Below are 26,777 nucleotides of genomic sequence, written 5' to 3'. Positions count from 1 at the left end.
TGAATTGACACAGGAGTCTTAAAGTAATTTCAGGATGGGTTTTTGAAAGGGTTTTTCAGCTGACCGTGAAGTCCTCTTTTGTATCCTTCATCTATCTAGTAAGTGGACCTCGCTTTGCTAAATCTACCTTCATACTGTGTATGTCTTTTCCTCTTAACTCACCGTTAATATATGTGGGGGCTACTATCATCTTTGGGGTTTTCCACTAGAGGTAAGCCAGGTCTGTTCCTTCCTCTGCCAGGCGTAGTTAGTTCTCCAGCTGGCGCGTGGCATATAGGCAGCCGTAGGAATGCTCCCTGGCCACTGTTAGTTGTGTGGTAGATTTAGGTCACGGTCAGCTTGAGGTTCCATCACCCGAGAGCTAGTTTGTTATTTTGTGTTTCTGATTTTCCCATGCCATTGGGGAATCATGACAAGCTACGTCACCGGGAAAATAAAAAAGGTATAGCTCTTGGAAAAAGAGGGGAAAAAAACAAAAATGGAAAATAGCCATGACGGGAAAGGATTAAAGAGTTTTTCTGTAATCAAATTATTTTTCTCTTGTGCTAATTACATCAATGTGTGGCTGAGCCCAGTGATTGGCTACAACAGTCACATGCATTGTAGTTGTGATGTCACTGCTGCAGACTGTCAATAAGGACATGTGAGTAGTGATGGATGAACCCCCCGGTGTTCAGGATCGGTGGGTTCACCCAAGTTTTTCTGTAAAGTTCGAGTTCGGGGCCGGAGATGACGTGAACTTGCGTCCGAACCCCGAACTTGGACTTTACAGATATGGGATGGGGCGGAGGGGGCTGTAAAAGAAGGCATAAAATCTATATATATAATTGTCTAAGGGTTTTTCTGTCTGTCTGTCTGTCTGTCCTGGAAATCCCGCATCTCTGATTGGTCGAGGCCGTCAGGCCTCGACCAATCAGCGACGGGCACAGCATAGCGACAATGATGTCATAAAGGTTGCCTCGACCAATCAGCGACGGGCACAGTCTGCCGCGAATTTGCCTCGACCAATCAGCGACGGGCACAGTATCGACATAGATGTCATAATGGTTGCCATGGCGACGATGATGTCATAAAGGTTGCCTCGACCAATCAGCGACGGGCACAGTCTGCCGCGAATTCTGGAATCATCATTGTCCATATACTACGGGGACATGCATATTCTAGAATACCCGATGCGTTAGAATCGGGCCACAATCTAGTTAATAATAAACATAATTATACTTACTTGTCCAGCGACCTGTCCTCCCGTCCCGCCGTCATGTGGCAACATGTGCTTCCGGGGCCGCACTACCTTACTTTCCGGCGGTATTCACTGCACTCGGCAGTCTTTGGATTTTTCCGACAGTGCCAAGTGCAGTGAATACCACCAGAAGGTAATGAGCGGCCCCGGAAGCAGAAGCAGCCAGGAGACAGCGGAGGCCGCCTCACTGGACAGGTAAGTATAACATTTATAATGTTTATTATTAATTTTATGTTTTCTTTTACAGCCGCCCTGGACCCGAACTGTAACATGGGTTTCCCATGGAAACCAGTGTTTGGGACCTTGTTTGCTACGGTCCCGAATTTTATAGTTCGGGTTTAGCCATCTCTACATGTGACAGCCTCGGAGAGGCATCCCTGGAATACCAATGAGTGAATATTGCAAACTTTGTTATTTTTTAACCCAATAAAGGCCATATGAAGACGTGTAATCACAGAAAACTTTAACCCGTAAAACATCTTAATATCAAAGACATCACATTTCAAACTTGAAAACAAAAAAAATGAAAGTAAGCTGTCCACCCCCAAGTGTTTATTCAGGAAAAATAAAGTACAATATTAGTGATCAATTTTGAAAAAAATTCTTGTAAAAGTGATCAGCGCCAGCTTTTGAAAATTAAAGATTTCATTTATTTTTTAACCCATCTATTTCTATATAATAATGTTATGTTATTCACATCTGGTGAATATTTATGCCCAGGAAATGCACAATAATGTAACTACGGTGTTATGATCCTTAGTGGTTGAGGATCATAAATTACTCCAGCTAAGTAACAAACATAGGACAAGCTCTAGGGAGGTGGCAAACTGGACTGACCGCAAATCTGAACCTGTCCAAACACACTAGAAGTAGCCGGTGAACGTGCCTAAAAATCCTAGACGTCTCGAGCCAGCCTGAGGAACTAACTACCCCTAGAGAGAAAGAAAAGACCTCTCTTGCCTCCAGAGAAATAATCCCCAAAGATATAGAAGCCCCCAACAGATAATAACGGTGAGGTAAGAGGATGGCACATACACAGGGGTGAAAGCAGATTCAGCAAATGAGGCCCACTAATACTAGATAGCAGAAAATAGAAAAGGGAATCTATGCGGTCAGTAAAAAACCCTTACAAAATATCCACTCTGAGATTTCAAGAACCCCCACACCAACTAACGGTGTGGGGGGAGAAACTCAGTCCCCTAGAGCAACCAGCAAGCGAGGAAATCACATTTTAGCGAGCTGGACTAAAAACATTATGAACACTGATAATCAAAAAATGATCAAACAAAAACTTAGCTTGTCTTGGAGAGACTGGGAGCAAGGTAGACACAAGGAATCTGAAGAGCACTGAATACATTGATAGCAGGCAAGGAACTGAGTCTCCAGGTGAGCTAAATAGGAAACCAACCAAGGATAACGAACCAGCTGATGCAGCCAACCTGCAGAAAGACAACACTACACAGTACCGCTTGTGACCACTAGAGGGAGCCCAAAAATAGAATTCACAACACTACGGTATCTGATCGTTAACTACATTTCTCGGTCCCTTATGCTGCAATATTACTATGTATGTAAATGAATTTAAGCATTAATTGATAATTATAATTTATTAATGGATTTTATGCATTTGGAGAGCCAATAGGATCATAAACAGATGTTATATATATATAATGAGGGAGGGAGTGTAAGACATGTATGTACTGTGAATTTTATAAAGCCATCTTAGAACGTATACATTTAAAAGCGTCACCACAGTCTCCAGGTCAGAAGTCCTAATCCCCCTGACCAAAACCTGTCAACTACAGCTCAAGTTCTGATTTTTTTGCTAAACTTCATAATAGGCTACTGAAATGCAAAAATGCCAGCTGACCGGTCTAAAGGTTGTTGAACGGGTTATTTAACTTTATCTATCTATAGGCAACAGTGTATGGTCTAGGTGTCTTCTTAACATTTGGAATCTGCACCAAAATGGAGGTATTCATGATTCTACCAGAGGCGATGATTTGTTTGGATGGATGATCCCAAGCAATCATCTTGTTTGATGACAATATGAAGCATTTTTAGTGGACCCATCACTTTTCTACGTTACATCTTTTTTGCTCCACCTTCAAAAATTCAGTTGGTAGTCCAATAATTACTCTCAATAATAATTGATTAGCGTGTTGGACTGAGGTTACATGAACCCAAAAGTAGAAATGATTCTAACAGACCACCATTCATCTTTCCTTCTCCATTTGCATGTTACACTTTATTTTTATCATTGCACAGACGAGACATATAATAAATATGATATAAAAGATTATTTATCAGTGAACACAGGAAATAGATAGCAGTCAGTAAATTTATTCCAGAGACATCTTCGAATGGACTTTTGAGGTCCATGCATTATTGCATCAGAGAATGGACGTACCAGGACATCCTCTGGAAATCTGGTGGGTCATTCTGCCTCTGTTGTGGCTCTGAGCTTCTTTAAACTAATATGTAACCAATATAATATGTCTGTTTAATATCAGAAATCACTGGTAGAAAAATACTTACAATCTGTGAATATCCTAAACAACCACATTGATTTAACATGTATAAAACATGTCATTTAATTCATAATTGGCAAATAAGTTTCCAAAGATAAACTTACCTTCCGATAAGTAGAAATTCACTGATCACACCCAATCGCTTCATTGCCATTAAAAGTCCTCTCACTGTCATTCCCTCACAAAAACAGACCACCACTCTTGCTTTCGGCAATCTCTCGCGAAGTTTTTTGAGTAATCGGTCAAAACTTTTCTCCCCTGCATTGCTGTATATCTTGTCTGTGTGGGCAATGCACAGTCCTTCTTGTGCAGCAAGTTCTTTAAATGCCTCCATCCCACTTTCTCCATAGTTTCCTATAAAATAAGAACGAATTTAGTCTTGTGTAATTTTGTTGTGTTTCAGACACTTAAAAGTCATGATTTTGGGGATTATTTGACATTAGTCTTCATAGCTGAAAGCTTGCATAGATATGAACCATTGAACCAAGAATTGCCTTCACACATAACATAACTAAAAATGATTCTACAGTCTTTCTGATGGGAAATCCTTGCCCAAGGCATGACATTAAAAATATAAGGATATTTGTAGTACAGGCCCTAGATCTGCTTTTAACAGCTGAATAAAAAACAGCTAAACAAGCTCACCATCTACTTAAATGTATATTAAGTGAGGGAAATAGCAAATAAACATAGGAAAAAGATGAAAGAAAGCTAGAAAACAGTTTAAAAAAATGTAAACATTAAATTCCTTTAATCCAGCACTAATAAGACATGAGATTCTAGCTTACTGATGGTCATAGAAATGTAGGAAAAAATACTTGTAAGAATATGGAGTCTTGGGTAAAACTATTGAGAAAAAAATATTAACCTAAATATATACATATTTTTTGTCTTTCAATCATAGAAGTCAAATAATTTGTTCTCTATGGTCAGACTTTGGTTCCGAAAATTAAAGGTCACAATACAGTTCTATGTTGAAAATGTGGCACCCCAGAGTCTGGTTGCCACGGTGACATTGCCTCCCTCTAAGGGGTGATGTCATGCCTGGAAGGAAGGTCCCCATGCCAGGCAACACAGTGTACATGTAAATTCCTGCTCCAGGCCAGAAAGGGGTGTTTCCTTATAAATTCTGGCCGGTAGGTGGGTTTAGTGAGTCAGAAAGAATTCAGCTGAGAGAGTAAACAGGGGAGTTGTCATGGAAACAGGAGCCAGCTGGATCTCGTGACAGGACAGTGAGAGAGGAGAGTTGGCAGTTGGTCTATGGAGAGGGAAGGGACGGAAGCAGAGACAAGAGCTAAGGGGATAAAAAACTGCGTATAGCTGACCCCAGAGCAAAGCGCTGATAAAAAGGGACCCAGAGGCGGGTGCTGGGCGGGTGCTGTAGGACCTGAGAGCTGAATCTGGAGGGCAGGGGACTGCAAGTTCCCTGGCCACACCGAACACCGGAAGGCACGGTAGCAGACCCAGAGCCCAGGGCTGACAGTGAAAAGGACAGTGCCCGTGAAATAGGCTCATGCTGTCTGCCATACAGGTTAGAAATCATCATGCAGGAGAGGGCCACAGTTTAGCTACAAGCAGCAGGGACCCTAAAAGAAAGCACAGAAGGAAAGTCCCCAACCCCACCTGGCAGGGTGGATCCCCTGAAAGCCTCCAGGCAAGCCGGAATCAATCCGTCATCTGTAATTGGTACCCCAGATTGCATCTACTTTCAAGTAAAAGGTGAATAAAACTGCACCTCTCTGTGTCTTTCACTTATTCTCTGCACCCCAACGTTCACCACCATCTGAGCAATCAAATATTTTTGCCCTGGGGCCCCGCTCTACCTGTGGGGAGCTGAACCATCTTTGCTGTGTCACCATCAGCCCCAGTGGACCTAAACCACAGCGTCAGCCACCCATTGCCGAAAACCACGAGTGGTGTCACAACTAAACACCACATAATTATCCTCCATTTTATGACAGGGCCACGGAAACGGATCACGGCCCCATGACCTCCCCCATAGAACTGTCCAGTCCAATTCTGGGTACCCCACAGCCCTGTCAGGCATGTCAGAAACACGAGCTGCTGGATCATTAAAAGAATAGAGCTGTAGTGACAGAATATTCAGATCTACAATAGCTCTTCGGCCTATTTTGCATATTAACTTGAACACTGATTTCTGAGTAACAGAGGAGCAGACTGACCATGTAAAGGCATTTGTGGAATTTTCTTTGAAAGAGTGACATGCACATATAAATAGACTGAGGTGCGAAATCATGCTGACAGATTCCCTTTAAGTCATTTTCTTTCATGGATTCTTTCATTTCACTAATTCAAGGGAGTATGTCAACTTAAAACTAAATGAAATAACTTAAATATTCCTACAGAGTACTTAGCCCCTATACAAATCATACTTGTAGTGTAGATTTTACTTATTGCTTTTTACATAAAAGCCTTTTTGTGACATTTGGCAATGTTACGGAAAAATCATGAGAAAAAATGAGAAAGAGAAATGTTGTAACAAAAATGCTGAGGTAATTCAAGAATCCATAGATCCTTGTATAAAAGTAGATCACTCAAAGCTTAGATGATCCAATCTCTGGATCTTGGTTGTGCGTTTTATGTAAAAGTGCCTCAAATCAACAGTCCGGGAAACTTTCACTTATTGTTGGATCGACCACACAGTAAGGTTAGGTTCACATTGCGATGGTCAGTTACTTTGTGACGCACCTTCGAACTCGGTCTACCACGTTTTCGGGGACGTTAGGTCTAACGGACGCGTTCGCTGTGCATAGACCTCCATTACTAACGCATGCTGACGCAATGGTACCATGCGTTAGCGCATGCGTTAACGGGATTGCAGAAAAAAAGAGATTTTGGGCATCAGCGTTAGAGCATCCGTTTAACGGATCCATTAAACAGATGGCACTAACGCAATGCGAACCTAGTCTAAAGCTTGTCTAAAACTTTAGTTTGAACTAGGGGTCCAACATATAAATGTAGCTCCTTTACTGCAGTATACGTCCCTCTTAAATTGTTATTGTTTTCTTTTAATTTATTCTTTACACTTATATCTTATAAAACAATACATGGGATGAGCTGGTGCTGCCCTACTCATAGATAATGTGCCATCTGCTAGACCTCTTCTTCACATTACATGCACAAAAATCATGGTGTCTCATGGCTTCCACCACCAACTTAGAGGTGAATTATCGCTTTGTAGTTATAACATCAGCAAGAAGCCACATTACATTGCCATTATTCACTAGTCAATTAGTTGTGACTGGAGAACGTCTCTAACATTAATCCTTGTTTTGTATGGTATTCAATTAGTGGGGATTTTTTAAATCCTACATACATACTTTATGTAAAAGAATGTTTCATTTAAAACCAATTTTCAGATAATCAATAAATAGTTTTTTTAATAAGAAAATTGGCATAGTAAATGAGAATGAGCAGTAAATACTGTAAATTAATTGAGTTGGCCGGATAGCGGTTTATTTTGTAAAGCCTCACAAGCTATCTAAAAAAGGTGACAAGAAGACAAGGGGTTTTAGAAAATCTCAAACAGCGCAGTTTGGCATTTCCAGCATTCCCTCCCACTCATATCCAATATGAGCACAAATTATCAGTACGACTAATGTACTTTAAAAGCAACTACTCTCCAGCATACTTAGCAATTTTCTTTGCAAAACATTGACTGCTGTCTACACGGCATAATCTATAGGAAGAGAGGAAAAAAGGGAGCTTTTTTTCCTTTAAAGGGAAACTTTATAAGTTATAACACATTTGCTTTGTTGATTGGTTCCTTGTATTGTGACTGGGTTCTCCATGCAAATTTTCGCAGGATTTTGTATCGATTGGCTAGGTGATTCACAATTGGAGCATCTACTTTTTTTCAAAGCTTGAGGCTAATGCTGATAACAATATTGTGTGCACCGACTTTGAAAATACTAATAAATTCTCCATTGACCAATGCAAACCTAAAGACAGACAAGTATGTGGCTAATTCAGCTTACCATGTAGTCAATCAGTAATCAGTAATCCATGTAGGAGTAGAACAGTCAAATACTAATCCATGCTTAAGCCTCCTTACCTTGGCATGCCAGAGTAGGTATGTCACTCTCCACAAGGAGAAACGTTACCCCTTAGACCTCACTCAAGAGCCTCTCACCTAGCCAAATCAGTTCTCATACTTTGCACTGACAAGGGGCAATAGCCCGAAACATCGTGTCTGCAAATTAACCCCTTTCTGACATCTGACATACCATCCCGTCGAGGTGGTATGGGCCCGTATGACCACCGACGGGATAGTACATCATCACCGATCAGCCGCGCTCATGAGGGGAGCACGACCGATCAGGGCTGGGTGTCAGCTGACTATCGCAGCTGACATCCGGCACTATGTGCCAGGAGCGGTCACGGACTGCTCCTGGTACATTAACCCCCGGAACACTGCGATCAAACATGATCGCAGCATTCTGGCGGCACAGGGACGCATCGCGCAGGGAAGGGGCTCCCTGCTGCTTCCCTGAGACCCTCAGAGCAACACAATGTGATCGCATTGCTCCGAGGGTCTCCTTCCTCCTCCTCCCTGCAGGCCCCGGATCCAAAATGGCCACGGGGGGCCTTCCAGGTCCTGCAGGGAGGTGGCTTGCAAGCGCCTGCCCAGAGCAGGTGCCAGCAAGCCTCCTTCAGTGCCTGTGTGATCGCTGATCTGACACAGTGCACTGCAAAGTGTCAGATCAGCGATCTAACACTATAGTATGATGTCCCCCCCGGGGCAATGTTGCAAAGTAAAAAAAAATATATTTACAAGTGTAAAAAAAAAAAAATCCTAAATAAAAAAAAATATTGTTCCAATAAATAAATTTCTTTGTCTAAATTTAAAAAAAATAATAAAAGTACACATATTTAGTATTGCCATGTCCGAAACGACCCTACCTATAAAACTGTCCCACTAGTCAATCCCTTCAGTGATCACCGTAAAAAAAACAAGAAAATGAGGCAAAAAAACAACGCTTTATTATCATACTGCGGCACAAAAAGTGGAATAACACGCGATGAAAAAGAGGGATATAAAAAAACATGGTACAGCTGAAAATGTCTTCTTGTTCCGCAAAAAACGAGCTGCCATACAGTGTCATCAGCGAAAAAATATAAAAGTTATAGTCCTCACAATAAAGCGATGCAAAAATTATTATTTTTTATATAAAATAGATTTTATTGTGTAAAAGCGCCAAAACATAAAAAAATGCTTTATCAATGTTATCAATTTATTTTGCCTCACAAAAATCGGAATACAAAGCGATCAAAAAATGTCACATTCCCAAAAATGGTACCAATAAAAACATCAACTCGTCCCAAAAAAACAACACCTCACATGACTCTGTGGACCAAAATATGGAAAAATTATAGCTCTCAAAATGTGGAGACGCAAAAACTATTTTTTGCAATAAAAAGTGTCTTTTAGTGTGTGACAGCTGCCAATCATAAAAATCTGCTAAAAAACCCACTATAAAAGTAAATCAAACCCTCCTTCATCACCCCCCTTAGTTAGGGAAAAATAATATAGTTTATAAAATATATTTATTTCATTTTCCCATTAGGGTTAGGTTTAGGGCTACAGTTTGGGTTAGGGTTAGGGTTGGGGCTAAAGTTAGGGTTAGGGTTGGGGCTAAAGTTACGGTTAGGGTTGGGGCTAAAGTCAGGGTTAGGCTTGGGGCTACAGTTAGAGTTAGGGCTACAGCTAGGGTTGGGGCTACAGTTAGGGTTGGGACTACAGTTAGGGTTAGGGTTGGGGCTACAGTTAGGGTTGGGGCTAAATTTAGGGTTAGGGTTGGGGCTAAAGTTAAGGTTAGGGTTGGGGCTAAAGTAAGGGTTAGGGTTAGGGCTCCAGTTAGGGTTCGGGCTTCAGTAAGGGTTAGGGTTGGGGCAAATGTTAGGGTTAGGGTTGGGGCTAAAGTTAGGGTTAGGGCTTGGATTACATTTACGGTTGGGATTAGGGTTAGGGGTGTGTCAGGGTTAGAGATGGGGTTAGGGTTATGGTTGGGATTAGGGTTAGGCATGTGATGGAGTTAGCAGTGTGGTTAGGGTTGGTATTAGGGGTGTGTTGGGGTTAGGGACATGTTCGGTTTAGGGGTGTGGTTAGGGTTATGATTAGGGTTGGGATTAGGGTTAGGGGTGTGTTTGGGTTAGGGTTTCAGTTTGAATTGGGGGTTTCCACTGTTTAGGCACATCAGGGGCTCTTCAAACGTGACATGGCGTCCGATCTTAATTCCAGCCAATTCTGCATTGAAAAACTAAAACAGTGCTCTGTTATGACCCCAGTGGACAGGGTCTCAGAGGAACGTGTAAGTCTGGGAGATACAAAAATCCAGCTCATAGGGCTGTGGTAACTGGGTTGACCAAATAGCTACTCCTAACGCCAACACTAGAAGTAGCCGGGGATCATGCCTACGGTGATCGCTAGATGACTCGCGCCAGCCGGAGAATCTAACTACCCCTAGGAGAAGAAAACAAAGACCTCTCTTGCCTCCAGAGAAAGGGACCCCAAAGCAAGATACAAGCCCCCCACAAATAATAACGGTGAGGTAAGAGGAAATGACAAACACAGAAATGAACCAGGTTCAGCAAAGAGAGGCCAGCTTACTAATAGCAGAATATAGCAAGATAACTTATCTGGTCAACAAAAACCCTATAAAAATCCACGCTGGAGATTCAAGAACCCCCGAACCGTCTAACGGTCCGGGGGGAGAACACCAGCCCCCTAGAGCTTCCAGCAAAGGTCAGGATACAGATTGGAACAAGCTGGACAAAAATACCAAACAAAACAAAAGCAAAAAGCAAGGAAGCAGACTTAGCTTGAAATACAGGAACCATGATCATAGGACAAGAGCACAACAGATTAGCTCTGATTTCAACGATGCCAGGCATTGAACTGAAGGTCCAGGGAGCTTATATAGCAACGCCCCTGAACTAACGGCCCAGGTGAGGATATAGGAAAAGACAGAAGCTCCAGAGTCAAATCACTAATGACCACTAGAGGGAGCAAAAAGCAAAATCACAACAGTGCTCCTTCCCTTCCGAGCTCTTCCATGCGCCAAAACAGGGGTTTACCCCAACATATGGGGTATCAGTGTACTCAGGCCAAATTGTACAACAATGTTTGGGGTCAGATTTCTCTGGTTACCCTTGGGAAAATAAAAATTTGGGGGGCTAAAAAATCATTTGTGGGGAAAAAATTTATTTTTTATTTTCACTGCTCTGCGTTATTAACTGTAGTGAAACACTTGGGGGTTCAAAGTTCTCACAACACATCTAGATAAGTTCCTTGGGGAGTCTAGTTTCAAATATGGGGTCACTTGTGGGGAGTTTCTACTGTTTAGGTACATCAGGGGCTCTGCAAACTCAATATGACGCCTCCAGACCATTCCATCTAAGTCTGCATTCCAAACAACGCTCCTTCCCTTCCGAGCTCTGCCATGCACCCAAACAGTGGTTCCCCCCACATATGGGGTATCAGTGTACTCAGGACAAATTGCACAACAACTTTGGCATCCAATTTCTTCTGTTACCCTTGGGAAAATAAAAAATTGGGGGTGAAAAATTTATTTTTGTGAAAAAATATGATTTTTTATTTTTACAGCTCTACATTATCAACTTCTGTGAAGCACTTGGTGGGTCAAGGTGCTCACCACATATCTAGATAAGTTCCTTAGGGGGTCTACTTTCCAAAATGGTGTCACTTGTGGAGGGTTTCAATGTTTAGGCACATCAGGGGCTCTCCAAACGCGACATGGCGTCTTATCTCCTTCCCTTCTGAGCTCTGCCATGTGTCCAAACAGTGGTTTACCCCCACATATGGGGTATCCGCATGCTCAGAACAAATTGTGCAACAATTTTTGTGGTCCAATTTCTACTGTTACTCTTGGTAAAATAAAACAAATTGGAGCTAAATTAAATTTTTTGTGAAAAAAAGTTAAATGTTCATTTTTTTTAAAACATTCCAAAAATTCCTGTGAAACACCAGAAGGGTGTTGAATGTGGTTTTGAGCACCTTGAGGGGTGCAGTTTTAGAATGGTGTCACACTTGGGTATTTTCTATCATATAGACCCCTCAAAATGACTTCAAATGTGAAGTTTTCCCTTAAAAAAAAAATGGTGTTGTAAAAATGAGAAATTGCTGGTCAACTTTTACCCTTATAACTCCCTAACAAAAAAAAAGTTGGTTCCAAAATTGTGCTGATGTAAAGTAGACATGTGGGAAATGTTACTTATTAAGTATTTTGTGTGACATATCTCTGTGATTTAACGGCATAAAAATTGAAAGTTGGAAAATAGCAAAATTTTCTAAATTTTCACCAAATTTCCATTTTTTTTCACAAATAAACGCAAGTAATATCAAAGAAATTTTACCACTAACATGAAATACAATAAGTCATGAGAAAACAATGTCAAAATCACTGTTATCCGTTGAAGTGTTCCAGAGTTATAACCTCATAAAGGGACAGTGGTCAGAATTGTAAAAATTTGCCCGGTCATTAACGTGCAAACCACCCTCAGGGGTAAAGGGGTTAAGATTCTGATTTGGCTTTTATCATATTGCAAGACTCCTTAAAGGGTCAATAGTGACTTGTAGTATTACTGTTTCCAACCGATAGTGCTTGTAATTCCAGGGTTGTACTGCAGTAAACAAAATAAAATAAGAAAGATCCAGCAGTTGTCAACAAATTAAAATGTATCATTTTACTGATCCAAACTGACTTTTATTGTTTCAAGCCAACTTGCAAGAGCTGTTATGAATAAAAATCCACACAATTCAGTTCAAAACGAGTCAGATTCCAGGATGTTCCATTTTATATATTGTTTTTAAAATGGATCAATAGTAAAAGTCATAGATTTTAATGTTCTGATGAGTGCTAGATCATACTATTTTTTTGTAGCCCTTTTTTTTCCTCTATAAATAATTCCCTTAAGGCAGATGTGGACAAAGTGCGGATTGCAGACTGGAACAGCAAATGGGCTTTATGCAGTGGCTTCCTGCACCACGTGGCCATCCTCTGTCTCACTTTCATTGGTATCTACATCTTCAGGATACGGATACCAATGAAATCAATGTTGAAACAGGAGCCGACGGTTCCCTCTTCCATCATTTTGCCTTTGCATTTGAGAGCGCACTAGGCGCAATGATGTCACTACATTGCAACAGCTTTGCCTCAGTAGGCAGCGCAGGCCAGGGCTGTGAGGGCTTAGGGTTAGGTGCGTAGTTTTTTTTTTTCAACATCTTACTGCTCATGAGGGCTGTGTGGGGGACATCACACTGCACATGGGGTTGTGGAGGGACATCATACTGTTCATAAGGTTTTTGTGGGGAACATCATATTGCTCATAGGATTGTGTGGCAGAAATCAGTTTGGGCATGGGGCTGTGTGGGGGGCTTCATACTGCACATAGGGTCTGTGTAGGGGACAGCATGCTTGCTATGGGGTCTGTGTGAGGGACATCATACTGCAAATGAGATTGTGTGGCAATATCATACAGTGCATGGGGGCTGTGTGGGGACATAATACTGTGCTATGGAACGGTGTGTCAACATAATACTGTGTAAGAGGGCTGCGTGGGAATACTGTGCATGGCGTTGTGGGGGGACATCATACTGTGCATAAGGTCTGTGAGGGAAAGACCATATTGCACATGGGGTCTGTGTGGGGAGCATCAAACTGCGCATGGGGTTGTGTGGGGGACATTATATTGCACCTAGAGCAGAGTGGGGGACATAATACAGCGCATGGAGGCTGTATGGGAGGCATTCTACTTCACATGGGTTGTGTGGCTGGACATCATACTGCACATGGGGTCTGTGTAGGCAAAATCATAGTGCACCTAGGGTTTGCGTGAAAGACATCATACTGTGCATTGAGGTTGTATGGGGAAAATCATACTGCGCATGGAGTTGTGTGACATCATACTATGCAAGGTAGCTGTGTGGGGGACATAATACTGCGTGGGGGGCTGTGTAGAAACATCATACTGCGTAGGGGCTGAGTGGGAACATAACACTGGAATGAGAATGGGTGTAGACATAATAATTTGTAGGGGGCTTTGGTTGGAGATCATACTGTTTGCAGGGACATCTTACTGTTTTTAGGGGCTATGTGGTGACATCATACTATGCAGGGACATCATACCATGTGTCGGTGCATCATATTGTGTTCGAAGCTGTTAATTGAGGTACAAGGGGTGCATAACAGGAGCTGTTTTGTTTAATGCTTTATATATACTGTATAAAAAAAGCAATGAATTATATGGTGCTGATTCACTGCTACAGGTAAGAATACAGGTTACAATAAGCCCTATGTATCAACAGTAGCAGTGACTCAACAGACTTAATTTTTCCCAGCATTAAAGGGAATCTGTCAACAAGTTTTTGCTATGTAATCTAATGACAGCATAAGGTAAGGGTTAAAACATTGATTTTAGCTATGTGTCACTTATCAGGCTGTGTGCTGTTGTTTACTTGCAATGAAGGTCTTATCCCCTCTGAGTGATTTTATGTACGCCAGAAAAAGTATGCACAGTTTTTGTGCCAGATTGTGATACTTGTGACTACTGTACTACAAAGTCCCAAAAAAGGATAAAGAAAAAAAAAAAACATTTTTTGATTTTGTGCAAATTTCGTGAACCACATGCACCATTCTGAAAGAAAGAAAAGTAATCTATAAACATTGAGTGAAATTAGTATTGACTACATCACCAATTTTTTCATGTGTTCAATACATTTTCAGTGTTATTTCTCATTATTACTAGTGTTGAGCGATACCGTCCAATACTTGAAAGTATCGGTATCGGAAAGTATCGGCCGATACCGGCAAAGTATCGGATCTAATCCGATACCGATACCCGATACCAATACAAGTCAATGGGACTCAAGTATCAGACGGTATCCCTGATGGTTCCCAGGGTCTGAAGGAGAGCAAACTCTCCTTCAGGCCCTGGGATCCATATTATTGTGTAAAAGAAAGAATTAAAATAAAAAATATTGCTATACTCACCTCTCCGACGCAGCCTGGACCTCACCGAGGGAACCGGCAGCGTTCTTTGCTTAAAATGCGCGCGTTTACTTCCTTCCGTGACGTCACGGCTTGTGATTGGTCGCGTGCCGCCCATGTGGCCGCGATGCGACCAATCACAGCAAGCCGTGACGTAATTTTCAGGTCCTGAATGCCTAATTCTAGGCATTCAGGATTTTAAAAGTACGTTCCGGCTTGTGATTGGTCGCGTCGCGGTCACATGGGCGACGCGACCAATCACAAGCCGTGACGTCACGGGAGGCAGGAAACGCGCACATTTTAAAATTATGTCACGGCTTGTGATTGGTTGCGTGCCGCCCATGTGACCGCGACGCGACCAATCACAGCAAGCCGTGACGTAATTTCAGGTCCTGAATGCCTAATTCTGCATTCAGGACCTGAAAATTACGTCATTACGTATTTTTTTCTATTTTCCCATTAGGGTTAGGGTTGGGGCTAAAGTTAGGGTTAGGGTTGGGGCTAAAGTTATGGTTAGGGTTGGGACTAAAGTTAGGGTTGGGAAAAGAGATGGGGTTAGGGTTTGGATTATGTTTATGGTTAGGATGAGGGTTGGGATTAGGGTTAGGGGTGTGTCAGGGTTAGTGGTGTGGTTAGGGCTATGGTTAGGGTTGTGATTAGGGTTAAGGGTGTGTTGGGGTTAAGGGTGTGTTGGGGTTAGGGGTGTGGTTAGGGTTGGGATTAGGAGTGTTTTGGGGTTAGGGGTGTGTTGGGGTTAGGGGTGTGGTTAGGGTTGGGATTAGGGTTAGGGATGTGTTCGGGTTAGGGATGGAGTTAGAATTGGGGGGTTGCCACTGTTTAGGCACATAAGGGGCTCTCCAAACACAACATGGCGTCCGATCTCAATTCCAGCCAATTCTGCGTTAAAAAATAAAAACAGTGCTCCTTCCCTTCCGAGCTCTGCACCCAAACAGTGGTTTACTCCACATATGGGGTATCAGCGTACTCAGCACAAATTGGACAACAAATTTAGCAGTCCACTTTCCCCTTTTACCCTTGGGAAAATAAAAATTTGGGGGCTAAAAAATCATTTTTGTGGGTAAAAAATTATTTTTTATTTTCACAGCGCTGCATTAAAAGCTTTAGTGAAACACTTGGGGGTTCAAAGTTCTCACAACACATCTAGATAAGTTCCTTGGGGGGTCTAGTTTCCAATATGGGGTTACTTGTGGGGATTTCTATTGTTCAGGTACATCAGGGGCTCTACAAACGCAACGTGACGCCCGCAGACCATTCCATCTAAGTCTGCATTCCAAACGGCGCTCCTTCCCTTCCGAGCTCTGCCATGCACCCAAACAGTGGTTTGCCCCCCACATATGGGGTATCAGCGGACTCAGGACAAATTGCCTAACAACTTTTGTTGTCCAATTTCTTCTGTTACCATTGGGAAAATAAAAAATTGGGGGCAAAAGATAATTTTTGTGAAAAAGATATGATTTTTTATTTTTACAGCTCTACCTTATAAACTTCTGTGAAGCACTTTGGGGGTCAAAGTGCTCACCACACATCTAGATAAGTTTCTTAGGGGGTCTAATTTCCAAAATTGTATCACTTGTGGGGGGTTTCCACTGTTTAGGCACATTAGGGGCTTTCCAAACTCGACATGGCGTCCCATCTTAATTCCAGTCAATTTTGCATTGAAAAGTCAAACGACGCTCCTTCCCTTCCAAGCTCTGCCATGCACCCAAACAGTGGTTTACCCCAACATATGGGGTATCAGCGTACTCAGAACAAATTGAGCAATAACTTTTGAGGTCCAATTTCTCCTGTTATCCCTGGGAAAATAACACAAATTTGGATCTGAAATAATTTTTTTATGAAAAAAGTTAAATGTTCATTTTTTTTTAAACATTCCAAAAATTCCTGTGAAGCACCAGAAGGGTTAATAAACCTCTTGAATATGGTTTTGAGCACCTTGAGGGGTGCAGTTTTTAGAATGGTGTCACTTTTGGGTATTTTCTATGGTATAGACCCTTCAAAGTGACTTCAAATGTGATGTGGTCTTTAAAAAAAAAATGTTGCTGTAAAAATGAGAAATCGCTGTTTAACTTTTAACCCTTATAACTTCCTAACAAAAAAAAATGTGTTCCAAAATTGTGCTGATGTAAAGTAGACATGCGGGAAATGTTACTTATTAAGTATTTTGTGTGATATATCTCTGTGATTTAAGGGCATGAAAATTCAAAGTTGGAAAATTGCAAAATTTTCGAAATTTTCGCCAAATTACAGTTTTTTTCACAAATAAACACAAGTCATATCAAAGAAATTTTACCACTATCATGAAGTGAAATATGTCACGAGAAAACATTGTCAGAATCACCAGGATCCATGGAAGCGTTTCAGAGTTATTACCTCAGAAAGGGACAATGGTCAGAATACTAAAAATTGGCCCGGTCATTAACGTGCAAACCACCCTTGGGGGTAAAGGGGTTAAAAGCAACACCCAAGTGGTTGAAGGAGAAACGTGTAAATGTTTTGGAGTGGCCTAGTCAAAGCCTAGAACTTCAGTTGAGAATCTGTAGTCAGACTTAAAGATTGCTGTTCACCAGAGGAAACCATCTAACTTGAAGGAGCTGGAGCAGTTTTACCTTGAGGAATCGGAAAAATTCCCAGTGGCAAGATAAAGAAATATTATAGAGACTTATCCAAAGCACCTTGCAGCTGTAATTTCCAAAACTTGAGTGAATAGTTATGCACACTGAAGTTTTCAGTTATTTCGTTCTATTTGTTGTTTGCTTCAAAATAAAAAGGAAACTGTAGACAAGTTCTTTACATGTATTACTTGTGGGAGCTTGCTAATTGGCTGTGCATTTCACAATGTATTGAATGGACATTAAAAATGAATAGAGATGAGAGAATATGCTCGGGTCCCTCCTTATTTGGCAAGCTACAGTATAGCGCTTACCGAATAAGATGCAAAGGAACCTGGATACCTGGATCGCTCCTGCTGATTAGCTCTCCATTGAAGCAGCTGCATGTGTCGCGGCTGTTTCCACAAAGTGGTCTCCAGAAGCTGAGACGGCCTTCCAAGAACTGAAGCTAGCCCAGTGTATACAACCGGTGCTGGTAGCACCCGATTTCTCCAAGGAGTTTATGGTCCAGACGGATGCATTGGATGTCAGGCTGGGCGCTGTCTTATCTCAAGAGGTGAACGGGGAAGAGCAACCCATAATATATCTGAGTCGGAAGTTGTCATCCTGCGAGAAGAATTTCTCCATTGTGGTGAATATTTAGCCATCAAGTTGGCATTAGCCACTCTAAGATACTACCTCTAAGGCAGGAAGTTCAGACTAGTGTCAGACCATGCCCCTCTGAAGAGGATGAGGGAGAAGAAGGGGAACAGTGCCTGAGTGACCAGGTAGTTCCTAGCATTTCAGGATTTTAACTTCCATGTGGAGCATAGGCCCGAGAAACTGCAATGCCACGCTTTGTCGAAAGTCCACTGTTTGTTGGCAGAAGTTGCCAAGCCCTCTGGCTTTGGGCAGCTGGGGATTTGTAAGATGTATGCCGGATGGGTCCTTGAGGGGAGATATGTGTCATCGCGGTTATTAGCTGCGGTGATGTGAGCTCGGAAGCATGCTCCATATAGTGCTGAGAGAGTTCTTAGGCCATTCCAGGGTCGGATTTTACCAGCAGTCATAAGAGATGGGTAGGAATAACTACTCACATATTCCTACCCCAGGGGCGTGGTTTGGCAAATTAAATGGAGACCAAGTGTCTGATTCAGTGTCTGGAAGTGGAGATATGTGGATCTCCTGTGTGTTGGTCTGTGCTAGGACCTAAAGAACCAGACACTATGCCGAGCAGGCGTACTCGCTGTATTGAATAGACTTTTTCCTTTGTGTTTTCACCTTGTGCCAGAAAAGGCTGTTTTGCTTGCTAACCTGAGCAGTTTATGAACTTTAAATAGACTTGCCTGGACGTTTCCGCAATACCGCTTCCTGTGCCTACCTCAACCATACCTGAGTGATTGTCATTCATGCATTTCCGCATACTCGCAGAAGCAGAGCAAAATGACAGATTTTCATCTTAACCCTATAATAAATAGATATATTTGTTGAATATTTTATGTAATCTAAATATGCCTTAATTTTATTTTATTGTGTACATTTAGTCTACCAAGCAGATACCTACATCATCTGTCAGAAAAAATAGCTCTCAATAACTCTCTAATACCCAAGTTAGTCTTTGCTAGCATAATTCGCGTGGAAGAACTTCTTTAAGCAGTTTATGTTATTTCTCCTGGGTCACTTAGTAACAGCATTTTCAGTGCTACCGTTTTATGGCAAATACATTAAATAGTATCCAATTCTGTCATCATTCTGGGTGGTGATTTAACCTGCTTAAATTTTTAATAAACTACAGCACAATATGTATAATTCTACTAAGAATGTAAATTGAGGGGCACCACAGACTAATCCCAAAAGGGATTCAACCTCGGCCTATACACAAAATGTCAAACCATAGCAAAAGAGAAAGGAATAGGCCATGGAGAGGGGATCACCTGAGGCAGAGATAAAGCGTAAAATTGATATAATTTTATTGAATTAAACAAACACAAAAAACAACCATGGTAACCAATTTTAGTAGTCATGGCCATCTCATGGTCACCACAGCTGCTGATAGGCTGCTTCAGCTACACACATTTTCTGCACATTTTCACCTACACTCAACAAGGGAATCATAGGTCCTTCTGCAATGTTCAGCCTCCATGAACAGCTAGGCTATGAGACTTCCTCTGCCTCGTCTTGCCAACCCATGTAGCAATTCAGAGGTGAAGGCCGATTGCAAGTTCAGCCCACAATAATCTCTCTAAATCTTCCCACACATTTGCAGACTAAGTGTTGAAAATTGCCCACAGGAAAAATGTGTTGTGAATTTGCTTTTTGCTCCCTCTAGTGGTTACTAGTTTTTTGACTCTGGTTTTTCTGTCATTCCTTTTATCCGCACCTGGGTCGTTAGTTAGGGGTGTTGCTATATAAGCTCCCTGGACCTTCAGTTCTATGCCTGGCAACGTAGTTATCAGAGCTAGTCTGCTGTGCTCTTGTCTACTGATCCTGGTTCCAGTTATATCAGCTAAGTCTGCCTTTTGCTTTTTGCTATTTGTTTTGGTTTTGTATTTTTGTCCAGCTTGTTCCAAATCTATATCCTGACCTTTGCTGGAAGCTCTAGGGGGCTGGTGTTCTCCCCCCGGACCGTTAGACGGTTCGGGGGTTCTTGAATTTCCAGTGTGGATTTTGATAGGGTTTTTGTTGACCATATAAGTTACCTTTCTTTATTCTGCTATCAGTAAGCGGGCCTCTCTGTGCTAAACCTGATTCATTTCTGTGTTTGTCATTTCCTCTTACCTCACCGTCATTATTTGTGGGGGGCTTCTATCCAGCTTTGGGGTCCCCTTCTCTGGAGGCAAGAAAGGTCTTTGTTTTCCTCTACTAGGGGTAGCTAGATTCTCCGGCTGGCGCGTGTCATCTAGAATCAACGTAGGAATGATCCCCGGCTACTTCTAGTGTTGCGTTAGGAGTAGATATATGGTCAACCCAGTTACCACTGCCCTATGAGCTGGATTTTTGTATTCTGCAGACTTCCACGTTCCTCTGAGACCCTCGCCATTGGGGTCATAACAGTTTGCCAGGCCAGTGTTAAATGTTTAATGCATTGCAGAAGAGGGATTATAAGAAAGAAGATTCTGAGTTTTTTTTTTTTTTCTTCTTCCCCTTTACCTCAGAGTGGCTATGCTTGCTGCAGACATGAATGTCCAGACCTTGATTACAAGTGTGGACCAGCTGGCTACTCGTGTGCAGGGCATACAAGACTATGTTATCAGAAATCCTAAGTCAGAACCTAAAATACCGATTCCTGAACTGTTTTCCGGAGACAGGTTTAAGTTTAGGAATTTCGTGAATAATTGTAAATTGTTTTTGTCCCTGAGACCCTGTTCATCTGGAGATTCTGCTCAGCAAGTAAAAATTGTTATTTCGTTCTTACGGGGCGACCCTCAGGATTGGGCTTTTTCGCTGGCGCCAGGAGATCCGGCATTGGCTGATCTTGATGCGTTTTTTCTGGTGCTCGGTTTACTTTATGAGGAACCCAATCTTGAGATTCAGGCAGAAAAGGCCTTGCTGGCTATGTCTCAGGGGCAGGACGAGGCTGAAGTGTATTGCCAAAAATTTCGGAAATGGTCCGTGCTGACACATTGGAACGAGTGTGCACTGGTCGCTAATTTTAGAAATGGCCTTTCTGAAGCCATTAAGAATGTTATGGTGGGTTTTCCCATTCCCACAGGTCTGAATGATACTATGGCACTGGCTATTCAAATTGACCGGCGGTTGCGGGAGCGCAAAACCGCAAATTCCCTCATGGTGTTGTCTGAACAGACACCTAATTCGGTGCAATGTGATAGAAAAACCGCAAATTCCCTCATGGTGTTGTCTGAACAGACACCTGATTTAATGCAATGTGATAGAATCCTGACTAGAAATGAGCGGAAAATTCATAGACGCCGGAATGGCTTGTGCTACTACTGTGGTGATTCTACACATGTTATCTCAGCATGCTCTAAACGTATAGCTAAGGTTGTTAGTCCTGTCACCGTTGGTAATTTGCAACCTAAATTTATTCTGTCTGTAACTTTGATTTGCTCACTGTCATCTTATCCTGTCATGGCGTTTGTAGATTCAGGTGCTGCCCTGAGTCTCATGGATCTCTCATTTGCTAAGCGCTGTGGTTTTACTCTTGAACCATTAGAAAATCCTATTCCTCTTAGGGGTATTGATGCTACACCATTGGCAGCAAATAAACCGCAGTATTGGACACAGGTTACCATGTGCATGACTCCTGAACACCGCGAGGTGATACGTTTCCTGGTTTTACATAAGATGCATGATTTGGTTGTTTTAGGGCTGCCATGGTTACAGACCCATAATCCAGTCCTGGACTGGAAGGCTATGTCAGTCTCAAGTTGGGGCTGTCGTGGTATTCATGGGGATTCCCTGCCTGTGTCTATTGCTTCTTCTACGCCTTCGGAAGTTCCGGAGTATTTGTCTGATTATCAGGATGTCTTCAGTGAGTCTGAGTCCAGTGCACTGCCTCCTCATAGGGACTGTGACTGTGCTATAGATTTGATCCCAGGCAGTAAGTTTCCTAAGGGAAGACTGTTTAATCTGTCGGTACCTGAACATACCGCTATGCGTTCATATATCAAGGAGTCTCTGGAGAAAGGACATATTCGTCCGTCTTCTTCCCCTCTTGGTGCGGGATTCTTTTTTGTGGCAAAAAAGGACGGATCTTTGAGACCTTGTATTGATTATCGGCTTTTAAATAAGATCACTGTCAAATTTCAGTATCCTTTACCGCTGTTGTCTGACTTGTTTGCCCGGATTAAGGGTGCCAAGTGGTTCACACCTTGTGCGCATTAAGCAAGGTGATGAATGGAAAACCGCATTCAATACGCCCGAAGGTCATTTTGAGTACTTGGTGATGCCTTTTGGGCTCTCCAATGCGCCTTCAGTTTTTCAGTCCTTTATGCATGACATTTTCCGGAAGTATCTGGATAAATTTTTGATTGTTTATCTGGATGATATTTTGTTTTTTTCTGATAATTGGGATTCGCATGTGGAGCAGGTCAGGTTGGTCTTTAAAATTTTGCGTGAAAATTCTTTGTTTGTCAAGGGCTCAAAGTGTCTCTTTGGTGTACAGAAGGTTCCCTTTTTGGGGTTCATTTTTTCCCCTTCTGCTGTGGAGATGGACCCAGTCAAGGTCCGAGCTATTCTTGATTGGACTCAGCCCTCGTCAGTTAAGAGTCTTCAGAAGTTCTTGGGCTTCGCTAACTTCTACCGTCGTTTTATTGCTAATTTTTCTAGCATTGTGAAACCTTTGACGGATATGACCAAGAAGGGCTCCGATGTAGCTAACTGGGCTCCTGCTGCCGTGGAGGCTTTCCAGGAGTTGAAACGCCGGTTTACTTCGGCGCCTGTTTTGTGCCAGCCTGACGTCTCACTTCCCTTTCAGGTTGAGGTGGATGCTTCGGAGATTGGGGCAGGGGCCGTTTTGTCGCAGAGAGGCCCTGGTTGCTCTGCTATGAAACCTTGTGCCTTTTTCTCTAGGAAGTTTTCGCCTGCCAAGCGAAATTATGATGTGGGCAATCGGGAGTTGTTGGCCATGAAATGGGCATTTGAGGAGTGGCGTCATTGGCTCAAGGGTGCTAAGCATCGTGTGGTGGTCTTGACTGATCACAAAAATCTGATGTATCTCGAGTCTGCTAAACGCCTTAATCCGAGACAGGCCCGCTGGTCATTGTTTTTCTCCCGCTTTGATTTTGTTGTCTCGTATTTACCAGGTTCAAAGAATGTGAAGGCCGATGCTCTTTCTAGGAGCTTTGTGCCTGATGCTCCTGGAGTCGCTGATCCTGTTGGTATTCTTAAAGATGGAGTTATCTTGTCAGCTATTTCTCCGGATCTGCGACGTGTGTTGCAGAGATTTCAGGCTGATAGGCCTGAGTCTTGTCCACCTGACAGACTGTTTGTCCCGGATAAGTGGACCAGCAGAGTCATTTCCGAGGTTCATTCCTCGGTGTTGGCAGGTCACCCGGGAATTTTTGGCACCAGAGATCTGGTGGCCAGGTCCTTTTGGTGGCCTTCCTTGTCAAGGGATGTGCGGTCATTTGTGCAGTCCTGTGGGACTTGTGCTCGAGCTAAGCCTTGCTGTTCTCGTGCCAGCGGTTTGCTCTTGCCCTTGCCTGTCCCGAAGAGACCTTGGACACATATCTCCATGGATTTCATTTCTGATCTTCCGCTATCTCAGGGCATGTCCGTTATCTGGGTGATATGTGATCGCTTCTCCAAGATGGTCCATTTGGTTCCTTTGCCTAAGCTGCCTTCCTCTTCCGATCTGGTTCCTGTGTTTTTCCAGAACGTGGTTCGTTTGCACGGCATCCCTGAGAATATTGTGTCAGACAGAGGATCCCAGTTCCTTTCCATGTTCTGGCGATCTTTTTGTAGTAGGATGGGCATTGATTTGTCGTTTTCGTCTGCTTTCCATCCTCAGACCAATGGACAGACGGAGCGAACCAATCAGACTTTGGAGGCTTATTTGAGGTGTTTTGTCTCTGCTGATCAGGACGATTGGGTGACATTCTTGCCGTTGGCTGAGTTTGCCCTTAATAATCGGGCTAGTTCCGCCACCTTGGTTTCGCCTTTTTTCTGCAACTCTGGTTTCCATCCTCGCTTTTCTTCGGGTCATGTGGAGCCTTCTGACTGTCCTGGGGTGGATTCTGTGGTGGATAGGTTGCAGCAGATCTGGAATCATGTGGTGGACAACTTGAAGTTGTCACAGGAGAAGGCTCAGCGCTTTGCCAACCGCCGCCGCGGTGTGGGTCCCCGACTACGCGTTGGGGATTTGGTATGGCTTTCTTCCCGCTTTGTTCCTATGAAGGTCTCCTCTCCCAAATTTAAACCTCGTTTTATTGGGCCTTACAAGATATTGGAAATCCTTAATCCTGTATCTTTTCGTCTGGATCTTCCTGTGTCGTTTGCTATTCACAATGTATTTCATAGGTCCTTGTTGCGGCGGTACATTGTGCCTGTAGTTCCTTCTGCTGAGCCTCCTGCTCCGGTGTTGGTTGAGGGCGAGTTGGAGTACGTGGTGGAGAAGATCTTGGATTCTCGCCTCTCCAGGCGGAGGCTTCAGTACCTGGTCAAGTGGAAGGGCTATGGTCAGGAGGATAATTCCTGGGTGGTCGCCTCTGATGTTCATGCGGCCGATTTAGTTCGTGCCTTTCATGCCGCTCATCCTGATCGCCCTGGTGGTCGTGGTGAGGGTTCGGTGACCCCTCACTAAGGGGGGGGTACTGTTGTGAATTTGCTTTTTGCCATTGGGGTCATAACAAAATGTCCACAGAAAAATTGCGCACAGGAAAATTGCCCACAGGAAAAATGCCCACAGAAAAATTGCCCACATGGAAAATTGCCCACATGAAAAATTGCCCACACGGAAAATTTCCCATATGGGAAATTGCTCACACGAAAAATTGTCCACATGGAAAATTGCCCACATGGAAAATTGCCAACATGGAAAATTGCCAACATGGAAAATTGATAATTGCAGCATCACAAAGTTTCAGATCTAAGGCTATGTGCACACGCTGCGGATTTTGCGGCAGTTTTCCATGAGTTTACAGTACCATGTAAACCTATGGAAAACAAAATCCGCAGAGCATATGATGTGGAAAAAAACACGCGGAAACGCAGCGGTTTATATTCGGCAGCATGTCAATTGTTTGTGCAGATTCCGCAGCGGTTTACACCTGCTCCTCAATCGGAATCGGCAGGTGTAAAACCGCAGGTGGAATCTGCACAAAAAACGAGGAAAAACCGCGGTAAATCCACGGTAATTCCGCAGTGCGGTTTACCTGCAGATTTACCAAAATCAGTGAGGAAAAATCCACACACCATTCCGCGGCGTGTGCACATACCCTGAGATTTGAGGTGCAAGGTGAGGATGTTCACATGATATGTGAAAAATGACTACAGGCATGAATACCCACAGAAAAACATTAGAGAGTTATAGGTGAGATGCTCTGCAGGACAGAGAATAGCATAGATCTATAGGTTAAATGCACTGCAGGACAGTGGGATAGTATGCAGGTATACGTGAGATGCTCTTCAGGGCAGAAGAATAATATAGAATTATAGGTGAGATGCTCTGCAGGACAGGAGGATAGTATACAGGTATATACAGGTGATACTTTTGTGAGTACTGATAGCAGTGATGGCTCCTTTGGATCACACTGCTGCTGGGTCTGAATGTCCAAGTGATGTGTCGTTCTTGAACGATCTGAGACAAAGGGCTGGCTCTTTGATGTGAATGCCAGGGGCCGGCTCACCACTGGGAGCTGAGGCAAAACATTTTTTTTCCTGCCGTCCACTACTCTGCACTAGAGGAGGAGGCCTCGCCTTTTCCTGTGACATTTTCCCCTCACAGGAGCAACTCCATTCTAAAGACGTTCCCCTCCAGACCTCGCTCTGAGGATGACAGGTGCACCTGTGATTCGCTGAGCAGTGACACCCGGGCTCTGGGCGGAAGTGTGTGCTGCTGTTTTGGGCTGGTGGGAGGGGTAAGGCAGAATCAGTGAGAGATGAGAGCAGACTAGATCTATCTATTGCTGATAATGACAGACTGCTGCAAATCACAGATCTTCATAATTTTTGCAGTTTTGAACTAGATCAACTGTAAATCACAAGTCACATATCATGCGAACATCCTCACCTTTCACCTCAAATATCATAGATCTGAAACTTTGTGATGCTGCAATTGGTAATTTTCTGTGTGCGCAATTTTCCATGTGGGCAATTTTCAGTTTGGGCAATTAGTGTGGGCAATTTTCCGTATGGGCAATTTTCCATGTGGGCAATTTTCCGTGTGGGCAATTTTCCTGTGGGGATTTTTCAGGGAACTGGCATTTTGGCATCTTGAACTATAGTTGTGTAAAAAAAAAGTGTTTGCCCCCTTCCTGATTTCCTATTCTTTTCTATGTTACACTTAAATGTTTTAGATCACTGAACAAATTTAAATATTAGACAAAGATAGCAAAAGTAAACACAAAATGCAGTTTTTAATTGAAGGTCTTTAGTACTAAGGGAAAAAGAAATCCAAACCTACAGGGCCCTGTGTGAAAAAGTGATTGCCAGCTAAACTTAATAACTGGTTGGGCCACCCTTAGAAGCAACAACTGCAATCAAGCGCTTGCGATAAGTGACAATGAGTCTTTTACAATGCTTTAAAGGAATTTTGGCTCATTCATCTTTGTAGAATTGTTATAAGTCAGGTACATTGGAGGGTTTCTGAGCATGAACCTCCTTTTTAAGGTCATCCAACAGCATCTCAATCGGATTAAGGTCAGGACTTTGAGTAGGCCACTCCAAAGTCTTAATTTTCTTTTTT

The 26,777-nt window shown here is 42.9% G+C and overlaps 1 protein-coding gene across 4 annotated transcripts in view; it reads right to left on the bottom strand.

The window, feature by feature from the left end:
• GRM1 (glutamate metabotropic receptor 1) overlaps nucleotides 1-26,777 on the bottom strand; it is a 581,006-nt gene that overhangs the window by 417,264 nt on the left and 136,965 nt on the right. For all 4 annotated transcript variants that reach the window (XM_077283069.1, XM_077283071.1, XM_077283070.1 and 1 more), the window contains exon 3: nucleotides 3,876-4,125. In XM_077283069.1, the coding sequence (XP_077139184.1) occupies nucleotides 3,876-4,125 (250 nt within the window). The remainder of the gene's footprint in view (nucleotides 1-3,875; nucleotides 4,126-26,777) is intronic.

The sequence above is a fragment of the Ranitomeya variabilis genome, chromosome 2, assembly GCF_051348905.1.
Source record: "Ranitomeya variabilis isolate aRanVar5 chromosome 2, aRanVar5.hap1, whole genome shotgun sequence".
In the NCBI taxonomy this organism is placed as follows: domain Eukaryota; kingdom Metazoa; phylum Chordata; class Amphibia; order Anura; family Dendrobatidae; genus Ranitomeya; species Ranitomeya variabilis.
The sequence above is the reverse complement of the archived record's forward strand: the minus strand, read 5'-3'. Positions and strand labels throughout refer to the sequence as shown.